At 45.0% G+C, this 20,799-nt stretch overlaps 1 protein-coding gene and 1 pseudogene across 1 annotated transcript; one reads left to right on the forward strand and one right to left on the reverse strand.

Annotated features, from left to right (window-relative positions):
- Window positions 1-1,015: 1,015 nt before the first annotated feature.
- On the forward strand, window positions 1,016-4,957 carry LOC119353312. The gene is made up of 5 exons (XM_037619911.1): window positions 1,016-2,060; window positions 2,153-2,286; window positions 2,390-2,559; window positions 3,320-3,399; window positions 3,880-4,957. The coding sequence occupies exons 2-5, from the start codon at window positions 2,238-2,240 to the stop codon at window positions 3,884-3,886; spliced, it is 306 nt and encodes a 101-aa protein (XP_037475808.1). The 5' UTR covers window positions 1,016-2,060; window positions 2,153-2,237; the 3' UTR covers window positions 3,887-4,957.
- Window positions 4,958-16,070: 11,113 nt separating this feature from the next.
- On the reverse strand, window positions 16,071-17,938 carry LOC119357616 (annotated as a pseudogene).
- Window positions 17,939-20,799: the final 2,861 nt, after the last annotated feature.

Below are 20,799 nucleotides of genomic sequence, written 5' to 3' on the forward strand. Positions count from 1 at the left end.
CTTATAAAGGGGTCTCAACTCTCCTCAACTAGTAAGGTGGGACTAAACTTCTCACCACCTGCCATCTCATACATGGGCCTCAAGATTAACCAGGGATTAGTGTCTTATATGGACCTAAGCCCATCCATAATCCAACAATTTATATTTTTGTACATGCTTATTTCTTATGTGTCATTTGACCTGTGAAGGTGATGTCACAACAGGACGGGCATCAAAGTTTGGGCCCTTAGCAAGTATTACTTACTATCATATTATATGTGTATCATTGTCTAATATTGGGGTATTTTATGTAAATATATTTTCTTTGTCTTTTTTAAAATATTTGCACAATACTTTAACTTCTTAAAAAATGAACGAACGCAGCAACGCACACGATCACGATCTAGTAACTCGCAAAACAAAAGTGCAGCCTCTAAGCATGAGATCGCCTAGATTTGATGAATTATTCCTTCGGTACCATATAGAGTAGAGATCCTACCAAGACGTTTCCATTAGGGATAATTAAAGGCAATCCCTCCGTTTTTAAATATAAGACATTTTAAAGATTTTAATAAGGACTACATATGGATGTATACAGATGCATTTCAGAGCGTAGAGTCACTTAATTTGCTTTGTATGTAGTCTATATTGAAATCTCTAAAAAGACATATATTTAGGAATGAAGCAAGTAGTACTGTATTTGAAAAGACATATTTAGGAATGGAGTAGGTACTATAATTGAGAAGATACGGCAATAGAATACTAAGAATACTAGGCTCGTAAGGATTCAATTTTTCTGGTTTTTTTGGATTTTTTTTACGGTGTCCTGGTAAAACGACGTGTGTAACCTTTCTAGAGCTATCTGCGTTTTTCACGTTTGATTTATCTACGTTTGACTGATCGTGTGCCACGTACTCTCCGCGTGTCCGTGCGTGCGCTCTCTGGAAAACTCGGGCGAAATCATCAACCGCTTATGGGCCTATAAAAAGCCCGCCTCGCCAGAAGCCCTCGCTTGGCGAACCACGGCGTCGCGAATGACCGCATAATGGAGAAAAAAAAGCATGGCCGCCGCCGCCGCTTCGGACTCAAGGGTGCAGAGCCCGATGGCTCCGTCGAGGGCTGCGGGGAGAAGGGGAGCAGCTTCCTGCCGGGGCAGCCGATCTGGGAGGACGCTGGCGGTGGCGCTGGGGTAGGCAACGGGAGAAGGACGCCGACTCGCGGTCCCGCACCTGCTGCTTCGCGGTCATCGACCACGGCGTCGCGCACGAGAAGCCGCCGCTCGACGCCGTCAAGTCTCACCCCCGAGCACTAGCGTCGTGATCCGCGCGGAGAGCCCAGCCGTCGAGCAAGATCCCCTCGGCGGCTTCCTGCTCCTCGCCGGCGAGGTCCTCGGACGAGCAACCAAGTCCAGGTGAGATTCTCTCCCTTCTCTCTTCTGCGCGTCCCTTCCTCTGTCCGGAGTCGATTTAAGGCGTGAGGTAGAGATGCAGCTCCGTATTCATCTTCATTCTTTTTGCTTGCTACTTTTATGGCTCCACAAAGAGTACAACTGTACAAGAAGCCCAAGCGCACAAATTCTTCTGCTTCATCTCAATTTTGAGCTGTTTATTTTCATATAGATCACTTATTTGAGCAGAGATATGACAATTTTCGCACTGGAAAATGCTGTAATCTCATGCAAACTTGAGGAATCATGTATATGCAGAAAAATATCACTGTTTGCTTTTTTAAATTTCAGAGTGCACTATTTGTGTAATGTATGCGCCCCCATAAACTGCAGCTACATTTAAATTTTATCTGGCCACAATTGTGAGGAAGTTTAGGGTAATGAACAAACAAAAAAAAATTACGCAGTCTTCAATAAGCAGGAATACTTCTGAAAAATTGTACATTCGGAAAAAGAAACAATTTTAATCATGCAGCTTGCCATGCTTTCTTGCAGGACGGACACGCCCTTTAGGGTTATTAATCGTATTTTTTATCGCTCAACAGAGCTTGTGCACATCGCCAGGATTTGAGTATTCAGAAGCCCATAAATAGAGGCACTATTTGAACTCAGTTTTGTCATGGTTTACAGTCAGGTTACATCTGACCCACAACTTATATAGTGTCGTGTTTTATTCAACATATACTCGATAATTAGATCATGTCAGTAATTAGAACATATCAACAGGGAACTATCATGGATGAAATGGTGCCAATACACTGAATTAACAAGTTCAGGCACAAACTGAAAGAATGCTTCATCTAGCGATTGCATGTTTCCCTTATCGATGCTAGCGGCCGTCAACACCGAAGACCAGCAAGGTAAATAAACACCAACCATCGATCTTGGCAAACCCAGGGGGTAGAATCTTGGAAGTACATTGAACTGAGTGTCTATTCTTTTTGTGGATTCGATTTTGGCCAGATGGACAGGACGTCGGTCCCGGGGGACACGATCGACTACGTGAAGGAGCTGTTGGAGAGGATACAACGGCTGCAGTTGGAGTTATAGGAGTCACGCTGCTGTGGGTATGGCTGCCGGGTGTGTTCCAGCAGCAGAATCCCAACGAGATGCTGGCCAGGAAAAGCTCCAAGGTGAGGAATTGAAGCCACCCACTGTCGCCAGAGGAGAGCCGCTTCATTTTTTCTATAACTTGAAAAATAGTGAGAGCAAGATACTTTGAGTATCATTTTCTGCGAGGAAACAATGAGTAGCAATTTGATTAGTTTGGTAGGTGTAACACACATTCACGCAATTCTCAGGCAAAAAAACTGCGGTTAGCTCGCAGACTCTTGTTTGCTAAAAGTTTAGAATGAAAGACCGGCGAGTTGAGTTGGTTGTTTCAACAAAGCATGGTTAATTGATTTGAGAGTGTGTGAAATGAATTTGAAAGGCATTTTGGACAAACATCCTGGTGATGGTGTTGTGTGTGTGCTGGTACTGTTTTGTGCTACGTGCTACTACTTCCATGCCGCTATGTGAGGGATTCAGAGATTCAGATATGAGAGAGGCTACTGCTGGGATATGGATTACTACAAATTGTTTGCTGCTCTGAGTTGTATGTTATTGCTGCTCTGATTTGTGTGTTGCTGCTTGGGTGAAGAAGGACAGTGTTGCTGCAATATATGGAACAAAGTAATAGAGATAATGATGCTGCTACTAATAGGTTGTTGCTATTTTTACCTTTTGCAGTTGCTAATTCTGCTCTGGGTTATGTAGTTTGTATTAGCTATATCTTTACCAAGTACAAATTATTTTGGAAGCATGGTTGATTTGTTCCTTCTTTTGTGTTATTTTGTGGTCCCTTTTGCATTGATATGACTTCGTGTTTTGATGCATTCTTCCATCCTGTAGGCTATTAGACATGCTCATTTGAAGATTGAGTTATCAATATCAATTATGGTTACCTATCGGCGTCTAATCAGGTCTGCAAGGTAGTGTTATTTCTCTTCTATTTTTGTGATTCTTTATATGGCAGAAAATGGTATGGTTAGCTTATATCATAAATCCCATAAGGACTACATGATATGATATCATATGATTCTTATATCAGCTCTATTGTGTTTTCCATTATTTTTCTAATGTAGAAAGCTATTGTTGTGCACAAATGTTGGTACAGTAGACATTCTATCGGGTGTGTGCATATGTGTTCCCTTAGTTGCAGTGAGTATATATCTGAACTATCATTCCGTTTTACTGCTGGAAATATCGGTCCCACTCCACATAATTCGTCTAAGCCTAATGTATTTTTCCTAATATTTATTGTAGTATTAACCCATGAACCGTGAGAAGGGTATATTTCATCTTTACAAGTTCCATCAGTATTAGTTCTCCATTTTACATCAAAAAAGTGTAAGCGTACAGACGGAATACATCATCCATATGCATCATTTATCCATTTGTTTTCTTTTAAGGTTATGATGCTGTCCCTTGGAAAGAAAATTCAAAATCCGTATCCACAATGTTCCAGGCATTAAGGTGAACATGTACAGAGCATTTTTCTGAATTTGTATGTATAGAAGTGTTTCTCATCAAGTTCCGTCGGTAAGGTGTTCGTATTTATTTATACCACAGCTCTATTGTAGTAGATATACATGTCAATATTTTGAGCCTACTTATGGAGACTACCTTCTATATGTGGTACAAGTTAATTCAATCTAGCTCAGCCATCGTAGGCATTCTGGCAGGTGTGTTGTTCGGAGGAGGGGCCAGATGTCCTAAACAGGAGATGAGAGTGAAATACTTCGATATTTATCACATTATTTTTCAGCTGATCGCTAATTTCCGGGACCGAGTTTTAAGCTTTGCATTGATCTCTATTTGGTTTGCTGCACTTACGTCATCTACAATTTGCAGATATTCTCACAGTTTTTTGTGTTATGATTAGGAGTAGGGTCTTGGGAAGCATACAAGTGTCCTGAAGTAAGCATTGTGCACAGGCCGTTCAGGGTACCACACTACTATTTTGCTTGCATGTTCATACGAGTATTGATGAATGAAATATAGCTTCAAGAGTGCCTCTTCTATAAACAGAATATCAAATTGATTGTTTAATGTGCTCCTCTGTAATTAGAAAGTTAATCAAGTGTTAGCTAAATGTTTGCATTGTAAAGTGTACTTACCCTTTCTTCTTTTGATAATGGGCTGCAAACATTTCCAATTTTGATTTCCTTCTATTTTGAGAATTTTCCTCATCAAATGCACTCTATTTTTCTCTATGTAGATTAATCTACCATGAACTCTCTTATGAGATTATTCTATTTAGTATTGACCAACAGATAAGTCATGGTTGATCTTTATGGAATCATTACTAAGTTTTATCCATTACATGAAGAGGTTGATGATCTCTTCCTATCCGTGAAGCAAATTACTTCCTCCGTAAAAGTAATATAAGAGAGCTTGGCAGTTTTGTCTCGACTAGCTACTATCACTGTGTACCGTAGTACCATAGATTTCTTATGCATGTACCGACAAGATAACGAAAATCAAGTCTTTGCACGAACCAAGTCTTTGCTACTACCACTCTTCCTCTGTATAAACCACTTTGCTACAAATCAAGTCTTTGCACGAACTACCAAATCTTACAAAAAAAGAACAAGTATTTTACCAATCCTTATGGCGCGGCATGCAACCACACAACTACAACGCCCCGAGGACAATGTACAAGAGTTGCTCAGCCGCACATGAATGGAAGAAGAATTAGAAATACAGAACAACAAAAAGCAAGCCACACAATGACCAACGAAGAAGAATTAGAAATACAAAATAACGAAAAGAGACTGGAGCAAGACCAAGGAAGAAGAATTAGAAATACAGAGCAACAAAAGGCAAGCCTTCAGCAAGAAAGGTCAATGCAAACAAGGATCCTCAAAAAAAATTGTCTCTGAAATCAGTCCATCGAGAGCTAGGACGTGCATCCAAAAACAACTTCAACATTGTCTACACAGCAAATAAACCACCAAGAAAAGAGTAGAAGAACTAGCTTCATCTCTCTACCACTACATCACATAGGCAAACTCAGCCGGAGGATCAACATCCCAGGTCTGAGAAAAAAGAACAACAGCTTTGCAATTATAGATGTTGTAGATCACTATCACTCCATGTTGTAGATCATTTATAGATGTACCAACAAGATGTATCTTTTTCTTGTATAAACTACTTTGCCATGAATACGTCTCGGGATGACTTACCAAATATTAAAAAAAAACTAAATAGCTTAGCAATCCATGTGGCGCGGCGTGCCGGCGCGCACTACCCGCTAGTACTTACTATATGTGTAACTTATCCTCATCAGCCGCTTCTATTTATATACCACGACCAAACAGACGTACCCGACCATAGCTAGCGAAACACGGGAGAAAGCCCTAGACTAGAAATCACAAATCGATCGAAGAATCACCAAGCTCGATCGATCGCCATAAAAGTAGTGCCGACCAGAGCTGCATCTCTTGCTCTATGTGCTCTCCTCGCACTCTCCCTAGGTTGGACCCTCTTTCTCCGTTTCATAATTCTTGTCGTGATTTTAATTCAAACTACTGGTTAACTGATCTGTGCTTGTTTACATACACGATGCCTCAATTTTTCAGGCAGTCTCTCATGTGGATCCTGCCGGAGGGGTGGCGGTGAAAGGGTACCCGTGCGGCAACGTGGTCGTCATCCGCGTCCCGCACGACGGTGTCTGCCAGCGGGACCGTTGCGGCGAGCTGTGCGTGGAGCAGTTCATGTGAAAGTACCCGGGCATCAAGGCCGTCATAGGCGACTGCACGGCGGAGAATACCCACGAATGCATCTGCTCCTTTTCTTTGCTAGTTGAACTTGATGTACAAGGGTAGTAGCCAATTTTGTGATGTTGTTTGGCTCGGAGGAAATAAAACTTGCTGCACATTCTTTTCTTTTTTGCTTTCTTTGCCCTGGCTATTTTGTTCTTGAGAATATATAATTCGGCCGTATATGGACGGGCTCAAAATAGGGACTTCTTGTTGCCACCGGTAACAACACACTATTATTGAAGGAAAATAGAACGAGCAAGAAACGAGCAGATGATGGAGATCGCTCAGATCTGACACCTACCATGACTGCGCCCTTCGCCGTCAATGTACGTATAAGTGTGCCTTGCCGGCGGAGAAAGAAGCCGGCTTCGCGAAGATGGACGAAATGGTGGCCACCACGTCTGCGCCCGCCGCCATCATTGATGAGAAGTTGAACATGGGTGGCCGCCGCCGCTTGGGTCAATGAAGGCCACCACCGAGCCGATGCCGGCGTACACAACCGGTGTCTTGCCCGGTCGCAGGCCACCATCGCCCCCTTCCCTCCCGCTAAAGCACATCGCGGTGGTTGCACTCCGATGTGCGGTGTTGCCAAGCATGGGGAAGGGAGCCGACCTTTGCGTTGAAGCATATACCTTTGAGGCTCTCGGCAGTTCGACGAGCGGGCTGCCAGACATGCGGAAGACAATGAAGATCCGCCGTGGCCGGCTGTAGACCAGTTTTACTTTAGTTCAGTATAGTTTTTTATTTAAAAATTGTCAAAAATATAATGAATTTTGGCTGGTTTATATAAAATCAGTCGTGTTTGCATTAATTATGTCCGATTAGTTCAAACAGATAGATGACGGACTGGCTTTTGGCACATCAGTATCCGCAGACTAACCTCTATCTACGGATAGATGACGGAGCAAATTTAAGGTTGAGTATTGAAGATGCCCTAAGGCTACCGTAGTTGCGTGTCGTTACAAATCCTTCCACGTTTGGCTCCAAGTTGGGAAGCTAATTATGATCATGGGCTCTCCTTAGGGTGGGCACTAAGAAATTTACGCCAAACTCATAGGTACAGAGGGAGTAATAACATAAGATTATCTATAGCCAGGCACCCCAACCCCCCTTATATGTCCAGGCGAACAGCCCGGTTAGTGATCGGCCATAAAAAGCGATTCAGATGGACGCCTCAAACGGGTCTCAAATGTCCGGACCGGTCGACACCTCTCATATCTAACCCAAAATGCCCGGGCGCGTCTGTCACGTCAGACCGGGCCCACGCCGGTCAACCTGACCCCACATATATTCCTCTCCATTCGCTATCCAGGCCAAACCCTAGCCACTTCATTGCAACCCCCTTCACTTTCCTCCGCCACCCAAGCTCCCGTCCGGCGATCTCCAACCTTCTTCGGCATGGCGGATAGCGGATCCAACGATGACTAGTACCGATCCGTTGACCGGGGTGTCGTCCTATGCGGTTTGGAGGAATCAATGGCCATCTGCATTACACTCTGCCGCTCCCTGGGAGGATAGCGCCCGATCGACGGCAGGATCTGTCCGGCGCAAGTCCATTGGGTGGCGCATGGGGCGCTCGAATCCTCCTGTGCTGGATAATTGCGGTCCTCTTGCGAGCCTTCCAATCTCCATTTCCCCATCACCAGTCCACTGGAGTATGATTCCTACTGAGACCAGTGTGCCCGTCATGGGAAGGAGAGGATGAGGGCGGCGGAGGCCTGCCTCGCTGCCGACATGGTGGCGGCGAAGGCGGCCGTAGAGAAGGAAGCCATCCAGGCCCGCATTATAAAGAAGCGGCAGCAGTGGAACACACGCGCCCTCGACTGAGAGGAGAATCGGGCGGTCCATGCCATGGTCGGACTGCCTCCAAAGAGGAGAAGGAGGACATCCACGGGTCGAACAACTCCGGCTGTGAGCGGATCCGGCTCGATCTGTACTACGTCTTCGACCGCTACTTCCGCGAGATGGACGGCAAGGGCGCCGGGAATGGCAAGGACAGTCGTGGATGATCTTCTATTCCAAAGCTAGCATGCAGATTAAACATGTCGGTTTTTGGTAGTCCGATGGCATGTCCTGATGTAGTAGCCGGATGATGCGTGTAATGCAACGTGTACGTAGTTGCATGATTTTGTATGGGTTTGAGATATGTTAATTGAGGTATCCGGTTGTGAGAAGGAAAACTTGAGACATGACTGGTCAATGTCTATGGACGCGTTCGTGGGCGTTTGAGGGACCGAATTTGCCAAGTCCGATTGTAGATGCTCTAACGGTCTCCAACTTATCTTGTGGCCTTTTATCAAGACACAAAGAGTCTGCACAAAAGTGTGAACAAATGACGGATAAGCTTGCATTTGCAATCAACATTTGTACAACTTTTATAAGTTCCTTTTTTGCAATACGGACCAAAGATTTGCCACATCTATTAATTATAACAAGGTTTTAACGAAAAGATACCAAAAATATACAAAGAGAGTTACTCCTGGAATTCACATTTCACAATACATCACAATTATCATTATCTCTTGTACTCTCCTAGCTAATAAATACATGTCCGGGCTGCCCGCGAGGGGTATGTTGAACCACTACGGAAAATTATCTGTGCCGAGGACCGGACCCTCTCTCTAAGTTGCTTAGCTATTGCTTCTTGGGCATCCCTGTATGTTGGAAAGAAGCCCCCTACTTGAGGAGGTATTGGGATTCTTGTGTCACAACCCTTACATGGATATTGACCGTCTGTCAGAAGAACCGTCTTCAAGTCTGGAGCACGACCCATCACGGTACTTACAAATAAAAAGTGTTGCTCCACTAGGGGCCGAAAACCACCGAACTGGAACTCTTTCAATTGCCACTTGTGACAGCTTGTGAACCCAGGCAATTTCCATGAAGGTTCCACTCTCTTAGCACCAAAACATCTTATTCTTGCTTCATCACCCTCCCGGCATGGATCTTCAAACATCTGCATTCAACCACCAATACCTAAATTATAAGGGGCTATGGTAGGAGTCTAATCAAAGCCAAAGAGACTACGATGGTGCTTTGAGTCAGATAGACTTGTACACATTTGTTGGAAATATGAGCAATTTACCAAATGATTTTATTAACAGAAATACTAGATAAAGCATGACTAATATAGAAGAGATAAAACAAGTCATGCGTTCTGACAGAGAGAAGGTAAATAGCTTCTGCATATATGAACCGTAGCCTATCATATCTAAAGCGGACAGTATAGCAAGTAGCATATATGAAGTAGAACCTAACATGTGTAGGACAAGGACTAGAACAAGGAACTGCGATAGAACCTTTAACAGGAAAGACAAGAACACGTACGGGACAGCAGCAGCAGAAGCGCTGGACTTGGGGTCGGTGTCCTCGCCTGCCATGTCGTCGAGGAGGTCGTGGACGTCGGGGAAGAAGTCGTTGTCGGGGAAGTAGTCGTCGGCAACCGGATCGTCCGTGATGAAGCAGCCAGTAGTCGCGCTGAGCGCTTCCCAAAAACCTTATCACCCTTCTCCCGTACATGACTCAAAAGGTGCGGTTTCGGAGGCCTACTGTCCCGACCTGCGGTGCAAGCCGCAAGCCGGGATGGGGAAGATCGTAGCAGCAGCGCAGTGCTCAGGAACTTTGTGGTGAGAGGAAGGGGATCTTCTGGTGTGTCTCTCTGGAGAGGAGCGACCTCTCTTATATAGGCACAGGAGAAGGACACGAAGAGGCTACGGCGGGAGGTGAAGCAACGAAGGGAGACGAAGCGAACAGGCAGCGGCCGAAGAGGCGCGCTGTTCGAATTCAGTGTCCACTGCAGAAAAACATTTCAACTCCCAGGTGACCTTTCGTATACCCGTCGTGCGTGGCAAAAATTTAGATATCGGCTCGGCTCATTCCCTCAACCCGTGGCGCGGCGCGGCGCGGTGTGGCGAGGCAGGCGGCGGAGGAGGAGCGCGCGTGGATGTCCCTCTTGTTCTCATGCTCATACATGTGGGGAAAGAACCTCCCTTATAAAAAGGTCCAACTCCCTCTAAACTAGCAATGTGGGACTAAACTTTTGTTCCACCTCTTGCCTTGCACAAATGGCCTGTGTGGGCCTCTAGGATTTATTAGGAATTTCTGAAACTGCTATTGGGCTAGGCCCAAAATAGACAAAATTCCAGCAATCCCCCACCAGATCCCAGAGGCACACAAAAATTTGCCTTTGGTTCCAAAATACTGTTTTATATACCGGTACTGCAGTGGAGACTGTTAAGTTGAACTTCCACCTAGAACTCTATGCTACACTAGTAAGCAACTTGAACAGTGGACTTGGTCTTGAACTGCAAGTTTTCTACGAATCTAGCTTCACATAAAGCCTTGACCGATACGTGGCTACCGTGGGTCTTCCCCGCGGGTGGAGCTTATGCTTCATACTTCGTGACCTTTCATGAGTTTACTAGAGAGAACCCTACTCTCATAGATTGCGACGTTTGACAATCAGACTCATATAGGTGTGTTTTTCAAAAGATGTTCTGCAGGATAACATCTCTGCTTAAATAAGCCACTTAGAACATATTAAGATATACATCAACCTGACATGCAGATAAGGAGAGCATTCCATCTTCATGGAGTGGTATTGTGAATAGTAAGGATACTCTCCTCTCAGTTGACCAACAGCTTGTCTTCCACATCTAATTCACGGGATCTCCGATCACAAAGAATAGGTTACCACTGTGAACAACTCATATTGTGGGTCTCATACCCATCTCCCTCGATGCATTATCTATCACATTACGTGATAGACCCTTAGTAAAAGGATCTGCCAGATTTTTAGACGTTTGGATATAATCCAATGCAATAACTCCGGAGTTTTTCATTTTCCTGACAGACTTTAACCTTCTCTGAACGTGTCTTGATGACTTCATGTTATCCTTTGAGCTGCTCACTTTCGTGATCACAGTTTGATTGTCGCAGTTCATAAGAATACCCGGTACAGGTTTCTCAACAACCGGTAAGTCATTCAAGAGCCGACGAAGCCAATCTGCTTCGACCGTAGCTGTATCTAGTGTTGTGAGTTCTGCTTCCATTGTTGACCTTGTTAAGATGGTCTGCTTGCAAGACTTCCAAGAAACAACGCCACCTCCATGAGTGAAAACATAACCGCTCGTGGCCTTTATCTCATCAGCATCTGAGATCCAGTTTGAGTCACTATACCCTTCAAGCACCTTTGGATGCCCGGTGTAGTGAATTCCATAATTTGCAGTGCCTTTCAAATAATGCCAAACTCTTTCTAGAGCTTTCCAATGCACATCTCCTGGTTTTGAAACAAACTGACTCAGTTTGCTAACAGCAAAAGAGATGTCAGGTCTTGTAGCACTGGCTAAGTACATAAGCGAGCCAATAATCTGAGAATACTTCAATTGGTCTCTAGCAATTCTTCGATTCTTTCGAAGCAACACACTAGCATCATATGGTGTTGGAGAGGGCTTGCAGTCAATATAGCCAAAGCGACTCAAGATCTTTTCCACATAGTGAGATTGAAGCAATGTAATCCCACTATCATCGTCTCTCAACAACTTGATGTTCAGAATGACATCAGCCACTCCTAAATCTTTCATCTCAAAACAACGAGATAGGAAATCCTTGACCTCCTTAATAACATTCAGATTGGTTTCGAAAATCAGTATGTCATCAACATACAAGCACAGGATAACTCCCTCGCCCCCACCATGGCGATAGTACACACATTTGTCAGCTTTGTTCACAACAAAGCCTGCAGCTGTTAAAGTTCTTTCAAACTTCTCATGCCACTGTTTGGGTGCTTGCTTAAGTCCGTACAAAGACTTCACCAACTTGCACACTTTCCCTTCCTGACCATCTAGTACAAACCCATCTGGTTGTTCCATATAAATTTCCTCGTCCAACTCTCCTTTTAGGAAAGCAGTCTTAACATCCATTTGATGAACGAGAAGACCATGCGAGGCAGCTAGTGAAAGTAGAACTCGAATAGTGGTCAGTCGAGCCACATGTGAGTAAGTATCAAAGAAGTCTTCACCTTCCTTTTGGGTATAACCCTTAGCCACGAGCCGAGCCTTGTACTTTTCAATAGTACCATCAGGCCTAAGCTTCTTCTTGAATACCCATTTTCATCCTATAGGTTTGCACCCATAAGGACGATCAGTTATCTCCCAAGTTTCATTTGCCAAGATGGAATCCATCTCGCTACGAACCGCTTCCTTCCAGTAGTCAGCATCTTCAAGTGCATAGGCCTCTGAAATAGAACTGGGAGTGTCATCTATGAGGTACACAAGAAAATCATCACCAAAGGACTTTGCAGTCCTCTGTCTCTTACTCCTAATAGGAACTTCATTGTTCTCCTCCACAGGACTTTCAAAGTGTTCCATCGAAATTGTAGGTTCGGTAATTGTAACTGGTTCCTGATTCGATGAACTAGGCATCTCCTGATTAGATGAGGTAGCCATATCCTTCATGGGAAAGATATCTTCAAAGAAAGTCGCATCATTCGACTCCATGATCGTACCGACATGCATGTCAGGTACCTCAGATTTTACAACCAAGAATCTATAGCCAATGCTATGAAAAGCATATCCCAGGAAAACACAATCCACAGTCTTTGGTCCAAGTTTCCGCTTCGTTGGAATTGGAACGTTGACTTTTGCCAAACAACCCCATGTTCGCAGATAAGAGAGTTTTAACCTTTTCTTCTCCCATTCCTCGAATGGAGTTATCTCTTTGTTCTTTGTGGGAATTCGGTTTAGGACATGACATGCAGTCAATATTGCCTCCCCCCCCACCATGCCTTGGAGAGACCCGAAGTGTCTAACATGGCGTTAACCAAATCTGTTAGAGTACGGTTCTTTCTTTCGGCCACCCCATTTGACTGAGGTGAATAGGGAGGCGTCCTCTCATGGATTATACCATGTTCCGCACAAAAAGCATCAAATTCATTGGAAAATTGCTCTCCACCATGGTCGGACCTAAGCCTCTTGATTTTTCGATCAAGTTGGTTTTCCACTTCGGCTTTATAGATCTTGAAAAAGTTCAAAGCCTCATCCTTAGATTCAGAAGATACACACGGCAGTATCTAGTGGAGTCATCAATTAACGTCATGAAATATTTCTTTCCACCTTTTGTCAACACACCATTCATTTCACATAGATCTGAATGTATGAGCTCTAGTGGTGCAAGATTTCTTATTTCCACAGTCGTGTGAGACTTACGAGGTTGCTTAACTTGCACACACACTTGACACTTAGATCCCTTGACGGTGGTGAAACTAGGGATTAAGTTCAACTTCGCTAGTCGCGACATGCAACCAAAGTTAACATGACAAAGATGTGAATGCCACACATTGGATTCACTATTGTTGCAAATATGATTAACAACTTTATTGTAAACGTCTGATAAGGATAAACGAAACAAGTCTCCTGACTCATAGCCTTTACCAACAAAGGTTCCATACTTGGATATTACAAATTTATTCGACTCAAAGACAAGCTTGTAGCCATCTCTACACAGAAGAGATTCGCTAACAAGATTTTTATTGACGGAGGGGACATAATGCACGTTCTTCAGCCGCACGATCTTCCCCGAGGTAAACTTCAGATCGACCGTGCCAACACCATGAACAGAAGCACTTGAACCGTTGCCCATCAGCACGGTTGAAGTCCCCGCGGTCTGATAAGACGATAACATGGAAATATCACCGCATACATGCACATTAGCACCCGTGTCAATCAACCAGTCAGGAGAATGACATACTGAAAGAATAGTGAGAAATATACCATACCCAGCATCCTTCATGTCAGTGTCTCCAATGACAACATTAGCGGTCTTGCCGCCTTTCCCAAGATGACGCTTGTCAAAGCGATTAGGGCAACTAGGAGCCCAATGATCAGGATCCCCACACACATGACAAGCACCTTTCTTCTTGCCATTCTTCTTCTTGAAGTTCGTGTGTTGCACAGCCTTGTTCTTCCCATCAAATTTTGCTTTTCCATCAAACTTGCCTTGTTCTTGAACTTGTGGGGCTGGAAGTTCTGCTTCTGTACCACATTGGCACTAGATCCTCCCTCAATACCTCGAGCACGTGTGTCCTTTGCTCTCGCCTTTTCTTCCACATCAAGAGTGCCAATGAGATCCGGGACGGAAAACTCCTGCCTCTTATGCTTCAGTAAGGTAGCAAAGTTCCTCCATGAAGGAGGAAGCTTAGTGATGATACCTCCGGCAACAAACTTGTCCGGTAGCATACAACTGAAGTGCTCAAGTTCTCTAGCAAATGACTGTATCTCATGAGCTTGCTCAACCACGGAGCGCTCTTCAGTCATCCTGTAATCATAGAATTGCTCCATGATGTACAGCTCAGTGCCAGCATTCGAGACCCCAAACTTGGCCTCAAGTGCATCCCACATATCTTTTCCATTATCAATTGACGCATAAGCATCAACTATGTTCTCACCAAGAACACTCAAGAGAGCAGCCTTAAACAGAGTATCCATTTTCTGAAAAGCTTGTGCCTGTTGAGCATCAAGCTCTCCTTCAGGTTTGCCGAGAGTGGCGTCATAGCAACTCATGGTTTGAAACTATAAGACTGCTCTCACGCGCCACCTCTTATAGTGGATACCCTCAAACATAGGAGGTCTCATGGAAGCAGCAAAACCACTTGGGGCAAATTGCCTATAATAAGGTTTTTGGATTGTTGGAAATATGAGTAATTTACCAAATGATTTTATTAACAGAAATACTAGATAAAGCATGACTAATATAGAAGAGATAAAACAAGTCATGCGTTCTGACAGAGAGAAGGTAAATAGCTTCTGCATATATGAACCGTAGCCTATCATATCTAAAGCAGACAGTATAGCAAGTAGCATATATGAAGTAGAACCTAACATGTGTAGGACAAGGATTAGAACAAGGAACTGCGGCAGAACCTTTAACAGGAAAGACAAGAACACGTACGGGACAGCAGCAGCAGAAGCGCTGGACTTGGGGTCGGTGTCCTCGACTGCCATGTTGTCGAGGAGGTCGTGGATGTCGGGGAAGAGGTCATCGTCGGGGAAGTAGTCGTCGGCGACCGGATCGTTCGTGATGAAGCAGCCAGTAGTCGCGTTGAGCGCTTCCCAAAAACCTTATCACCCTTCTCCCGTACAGGACTCAAAAGGTGCGGTTTCGGAGGCCTACTGAGGAGCGACCTCTCTTATATAGGCACAGGAGAAGGACGCGAAGAGGCTGCGGCGGGAGGTGAAGCAATAAAGGAAGACGAAGCGAACACCGCAGCGGCCGAAGAGGCGCGCCGTGGCTCATTCCTGCAACCCGCGGCGCGTCGTGATGAGGCGTGGCGGGCGGCGGACGAGGAGCGCGCGTGGATGTCCCTCTTGTTCTCATGCTCATACATGTGGGGAAAGAACCTCTCTTATAAAGAGGTCCAACTCCCTCTAAACTAGCAATGTGGGACTAAACTTTTATTCCACCTCTTGCCTTGCAGAAATGGGCTGTGTGGGCCTCTAGGATTTATTAGGAATTTCTGAAACTGCTATTGGGCTAGGCCCAAAATAGACAAAATTCCAGCAACATTCTAACTAAAAGTTGAAAAGAATGAGTAGAAGTACCTCAACATCAAATGTCTCGACAGATGGAGCAGCTTCGATGAGATTTAATGTCCATAATAGGTCAAATTTTATAAAGACACCATGAATAGTCAACTTTCTTAGCTTGTTGAATGCAGTGCATAGTTGTTTTCCTTCTGGTTGCATCCAAATCTGATGAACACAGAAAAGGTAAGAATAGAATAATTATACATTTGTATGTTATAGATGCAAGTTATGTGTGCACCAGGTTATAGTCATTTGCTAAGTAATGGAATGCTTCATGGCAATTATAAATTGTAAATAAAAGCAAATAACATGGTGAAGGAATGAACCAGCAAAACTAGAACAATCCTAGTGCTAGTCCAACATCAAGTTCGTACGAACGAAATAGCACAAAACCACAATATAACAGCTATCGGCTAAACTTACGTTTTTTCCTCAAAAATTTAAGGTCAGAGCATGTATGTTTGTGGCACCATCTAGAACCTGGCTTAAACATAAGTCTTGATGCTAGAGAGTTGCATCACAGACGAGGGACAATTCATTGAGTGACGGGATAGAACCAAAGCACAAGGGGGCCTCATAAAACAACCAAGCCTGCCAACGGACACGCTCTAGTTTTGGAAGGCAGAGCACCTCAGCTCTTTTCAACTTGGATAAGTAGACTTCTAGAACTCTGAGTTTCGAATGTGGCGCATTGATCTTCGATACAGAACAGTCCCCGGTGTCACAGTGGTCCAGACGAAGGTGCAGCAGTCGAACAGAAGGTGATTCATGTCCCATTCGGCCAAGCGAACATTTTGTAGATGGAGTCTTGTGAGGCAACGAAGAACGCTAGGGTATGCACTGAAAAATCCACCCATATCCTGAGCTTGCTGCACCATAACCTCATGTTTGGTGTCCTTGGGCTCTTTCTCGGTTAAAATGGCGAGCTGCAAATCTTGTACCATCTCGTTGTCAATGGCGTTGCTGACTAGCAGGCCGATGTCACGCGTGTAGTTTTCCATGAGATAGAGCCCAAGGCATAGCTTTTTGATGGTGCGTTCCCTGCGGGACTGAGCCAAGAGGTTGCTCGTACCTCTTGTTAGAGACGCCATTGCTTGATCGATGTGTCGTGTGGCCCCTGCACATGGGGCACTAAGGAAGTCCATGGCATGGAATTTGAGAGCAGGAAGTAACCACGGCAAGTTTCTCCACCGCGTTGATAAAACGCTACTTCTTGCTGCCGTGGCAATGTCGACTCTTACCAAGATAGAGATTAAGATGTCGTCGGTCAGCGCGCTGAGCCTATCTTCCACACATTGCTGCAACAAGAAAAATATATCATTCATGGATACAGTCAAAATCAATGTGCTTTAAACAAAACACGGTTTAGAAAGTTTGATGTGTTTTGACTTTTGACATCAACAAATATACCACCGTTTTACAAATCATAGTATCCCTAACACCGTGTTCTTTTTAGTATTTGAGAAGGAGATCTCAACCTCTTCTTTCTGAACCAAAGTGAGAAAAACGGTGGTTTTTAGAAACTGATGAAGTATTCATTGCCCAGGCATTTCTACGGTGAGGTTTTAGATTACTATGGTTTTGGAAAAAAAATGAGTTGCCAAACTGGGCGAGAAAGTAAACGTAACATTGCATTGCATTCTTGTGGCGCCGGGCTGGGCGTGGCAGGACGCGGCGGCGCCGGGAGGGGCAAGGCGTGGCAGGAGGCGGCGGCGTGGGGAGGGGTGAGGCGTGGCAGGAGGCGGCGGCGAGATGGAGGTGCAGATGGGATCGGGAGGCAGGTTCGTGACTCGTGAGGGTGTCTTTTTTTTTTCTTTTCTCTCGTGTGTACCGGTTCAATTGACTTATCACGAGGATTGTGGGTTGAATACCCAAAATAGTAAGGACCTTTTCGTAAAAACACCGCGACGATGAACCCAAGAGACTCAGTCCGTGCTTTATTATTAGAAAAAGACTTCAATTACATATATAGGGTAGCCTGAAGCTGAACAGCAGGTTGAAGGTGGAGAGGCTAGCAAATCAAAAGGAGAAGCTGGCCAAGAAGAACTTACATGGCGGCGCACATTATCTGACTCCATGGGTAATACCCTCTGGGTCCAGGAAGCCCTGAACAACACGCTCATCCTTTGTTTCCGGAGCGCTCGTCTGTATTGGTTCAGAGAAGAGAAGCAGAGAATCGCCGACTTCTCTCTCTCTGAGATGAAACCGAGTGCTGGTGGAGGAGATTGAAGCCTGTAAAAAGGATCGGGATGGTCTCACAGTCACGGCCTTGAAAATCAACTGCCCCGTCTGTCTTCGCTAGAGGCATCTGGTAAACAGATGCTCTAGCACATGATCAGACCCTGCCGACAGAGGGCATGCAGAAGCCAAGCGAAGAGAGGCCTCACCTTCGCGCCTGCTGGACGGCGGCCAGCACAACTCTAAAAAGGCAGACCTTTTGAAAAAAAAAACGCAAATATTTATTTCATGAAGAAAAAACAGATCATATTCACGGGTCGAGCAGAGAGTTTTCACAAGCAAAGCCCTAGACTCCTCGTTCCCTCAAGCCTCGCCGCCGCCTCTTGTAAGTTGTAACCCACACCCCATCCCGCCGTCCGTCCTACGGTTACCGAAGATTCCGAGAAGACGATGGATTCCGAGAGGAAGATGGACTCTGTTGTACTAGATCGGAAGTATTCTGGTCTGACACCGAGGTTAATGGATTCTCCCCTATACTCAAATCGGATGGCTATTGAGAGAGGAATGGTGGGCATGGATCCGACGTGGAGGGACAAGTCTTTTTTTGAGCATGACTGAGCCGGCATATCATCTTGAGATTTACGAAGTCACCGTAGACGCCTCGTTGTCGACGGAAACGTCTCCTCCCACTGAAAACGCATCGCCGGAAATCCTGAAATAAATCCAGGAATAATGCGAGCATCAGGATTTGAATCCTGGTGGGTTGAGGATACCACTGTTCACCTAACCATCCCAACCACAGGTTGGTTCGCGGAGGGACAAGTCTTTTGATCCCAAAAGGACCATGAATTTGCCCTGTTTGGAAAAGTCTGTTACGGATTCGTCTTACCGTCTGCAACCCACGAATCTGTGGAGAGGATTGTTAAGCTCAGGGAATACAATGATGTTCCGAAACTGCCTTCGATGCAAGTCATTCTTTACAATGGTATATATGAGGAGTTTATATATATGCTTCATTCTTCCGTTTAAGATTGAGCCTTGTTACCTATATATGTTTGGAAGTTTAGAACTATTATATCTTTATTACTTATACACATACTGTTGTATTCCACCATCTGACCTAGCTAGTATTTTTCTTGTCTGATACTAATATATTGTGAGCGCCACATGGGACTGGGAGAGGCTGTTGCCGTGGACGAGCGGTTCTCTTCTTTTCGAAGACTACTTTGGTTACCTTGAGCAGTATTATTGCCGAAATGAAAACGCTGTTTTTGCGCGTCTCGGCCTGAGTGTCGGCGATGGTTCTAAGGCTCATCGCTGCAGGAGCTAAAGAGGTACTAAAGGATCAATGAATAATGGAAGTGGAAGCGACATGCGAGTTTTCTCCTGATATCACTAGTGTGATTATTTCTAAAACTCTCATACCAACCAAGAGTGTTGTTCCTCATACTCCATCATCATTGTATGCTATCAATAATAAACATTGCCTTGTTTTCTTGTTGCATTTATTATGTTGGTGTGAATGATACTTTTTTTTGAGCATCAGTACAGACACAAGCGTTCATATACACGCGCATACCCTCACCCCTATGAACGCATACACGCACACCCTACCCCTATGAGCACCTCCGAGAGACTGAGCCGGCATATCATCTTGAGATTTACGAAGTCACCGTAGGCGCCTCGTCATCGACAGGAACGTCTCCTCCCACTGAAAGCGCATCGCCGGAAATCCTGAAATAAATCCAGGAATAATGCGAGCACCAGGATTTGAATCCTGATGGGTTGGGGATACCACTGTCCACCTAACCAACTCAACCACAGGTTGATTCGCCGAATGATACTTTTACCGGTGTGCAGGAATGCTAGTGCTGCCCTCTTGGGCCGGAGTGGGCCACATCTTAAAACAAATTCTTCTCTTAGAGTCCTCAAAAGAACAACCCCTAAAAAAAGGCCCCTCTCTCTTCAAAAGAAAGTGAACTTACAAAAGATTCTTTTACTGTATTTAAAATCATGTGTGTTATCTATCAAGTGTTTATGATACGATATGGATACAATCATGGACAGTTGTTTGAAGAAATAGAAAAAAGAACTAAAGTTCCACAGTTCCATTGCCAAAGCCGAAACCTTAAACTTTGTTGCTCCTCCATCGCAACAGTCGACAGATGACAACCATGGCACAAATTGAATGATTTGTTGAATATCCATAGCATCAAGGCATTAAAAACCGCAAGAACATGCCACCTCGAGAGGCGGAAATGTGCAGATAGGCGAAGAACATTTGTTGTGTGTCAGCATAAGGTTGTTGTGATGCAGATGCAATGAAGCAAAAGAACGGGAAGAAGGCTCATTTGACGCCATCATGCTTGGTTGAGACATTTTGGCAAACAGTGACCAGACAGGACGGACGAGTGCTTCGCAATCCGCATCCGTGACCTGACAAGCGCTTGTGACTCTGTGAAGACGTAGTCGGCGTTGAGTTCAAAGGTGAAAAACACTCGATAGCCAAAAGTGGAGGAGGATGCGGACTGCTGCCTATCGGGTGGTCCGAGCTGCTGGGTGGCATAGTAGTAGGGCGCCTTCAACTGAGAGGGCCAGGTCTACGACTGACCGGGCGACACCTCCTGCCCTTGTGCTTTGTCTTAGGAGCTCCTCGTTGACTGGCCGCCGCCGCATCCTCCGCCTTCTTCCTTGCCTTGACGTGCTAGGCATTGCGTTCCATGGACTGAACCTTGCAGGTGGCCGCCTCCGGGTCCGACGGGGTGATGAATATCGTTATTGACTCCTCTGACGGCTCCATCACGGC

This window comes from Triticum dicoccoides, chromosome 2A (genome assembly GCF_002162155.2).
Source record: "Triticum dicoccoides isolate Atlit2015 ecotype Zavitan chromosome 2A, WEW_v2.0, whole genome shotgun sequence".
Taxonomy (NCBI): domain Eukaryota; kingdom Viridiplantae; phylum Streptophyta; class Magnoliopsida; order Poales; family Poaceae; genus Triticum; species Triticum dicoccoides.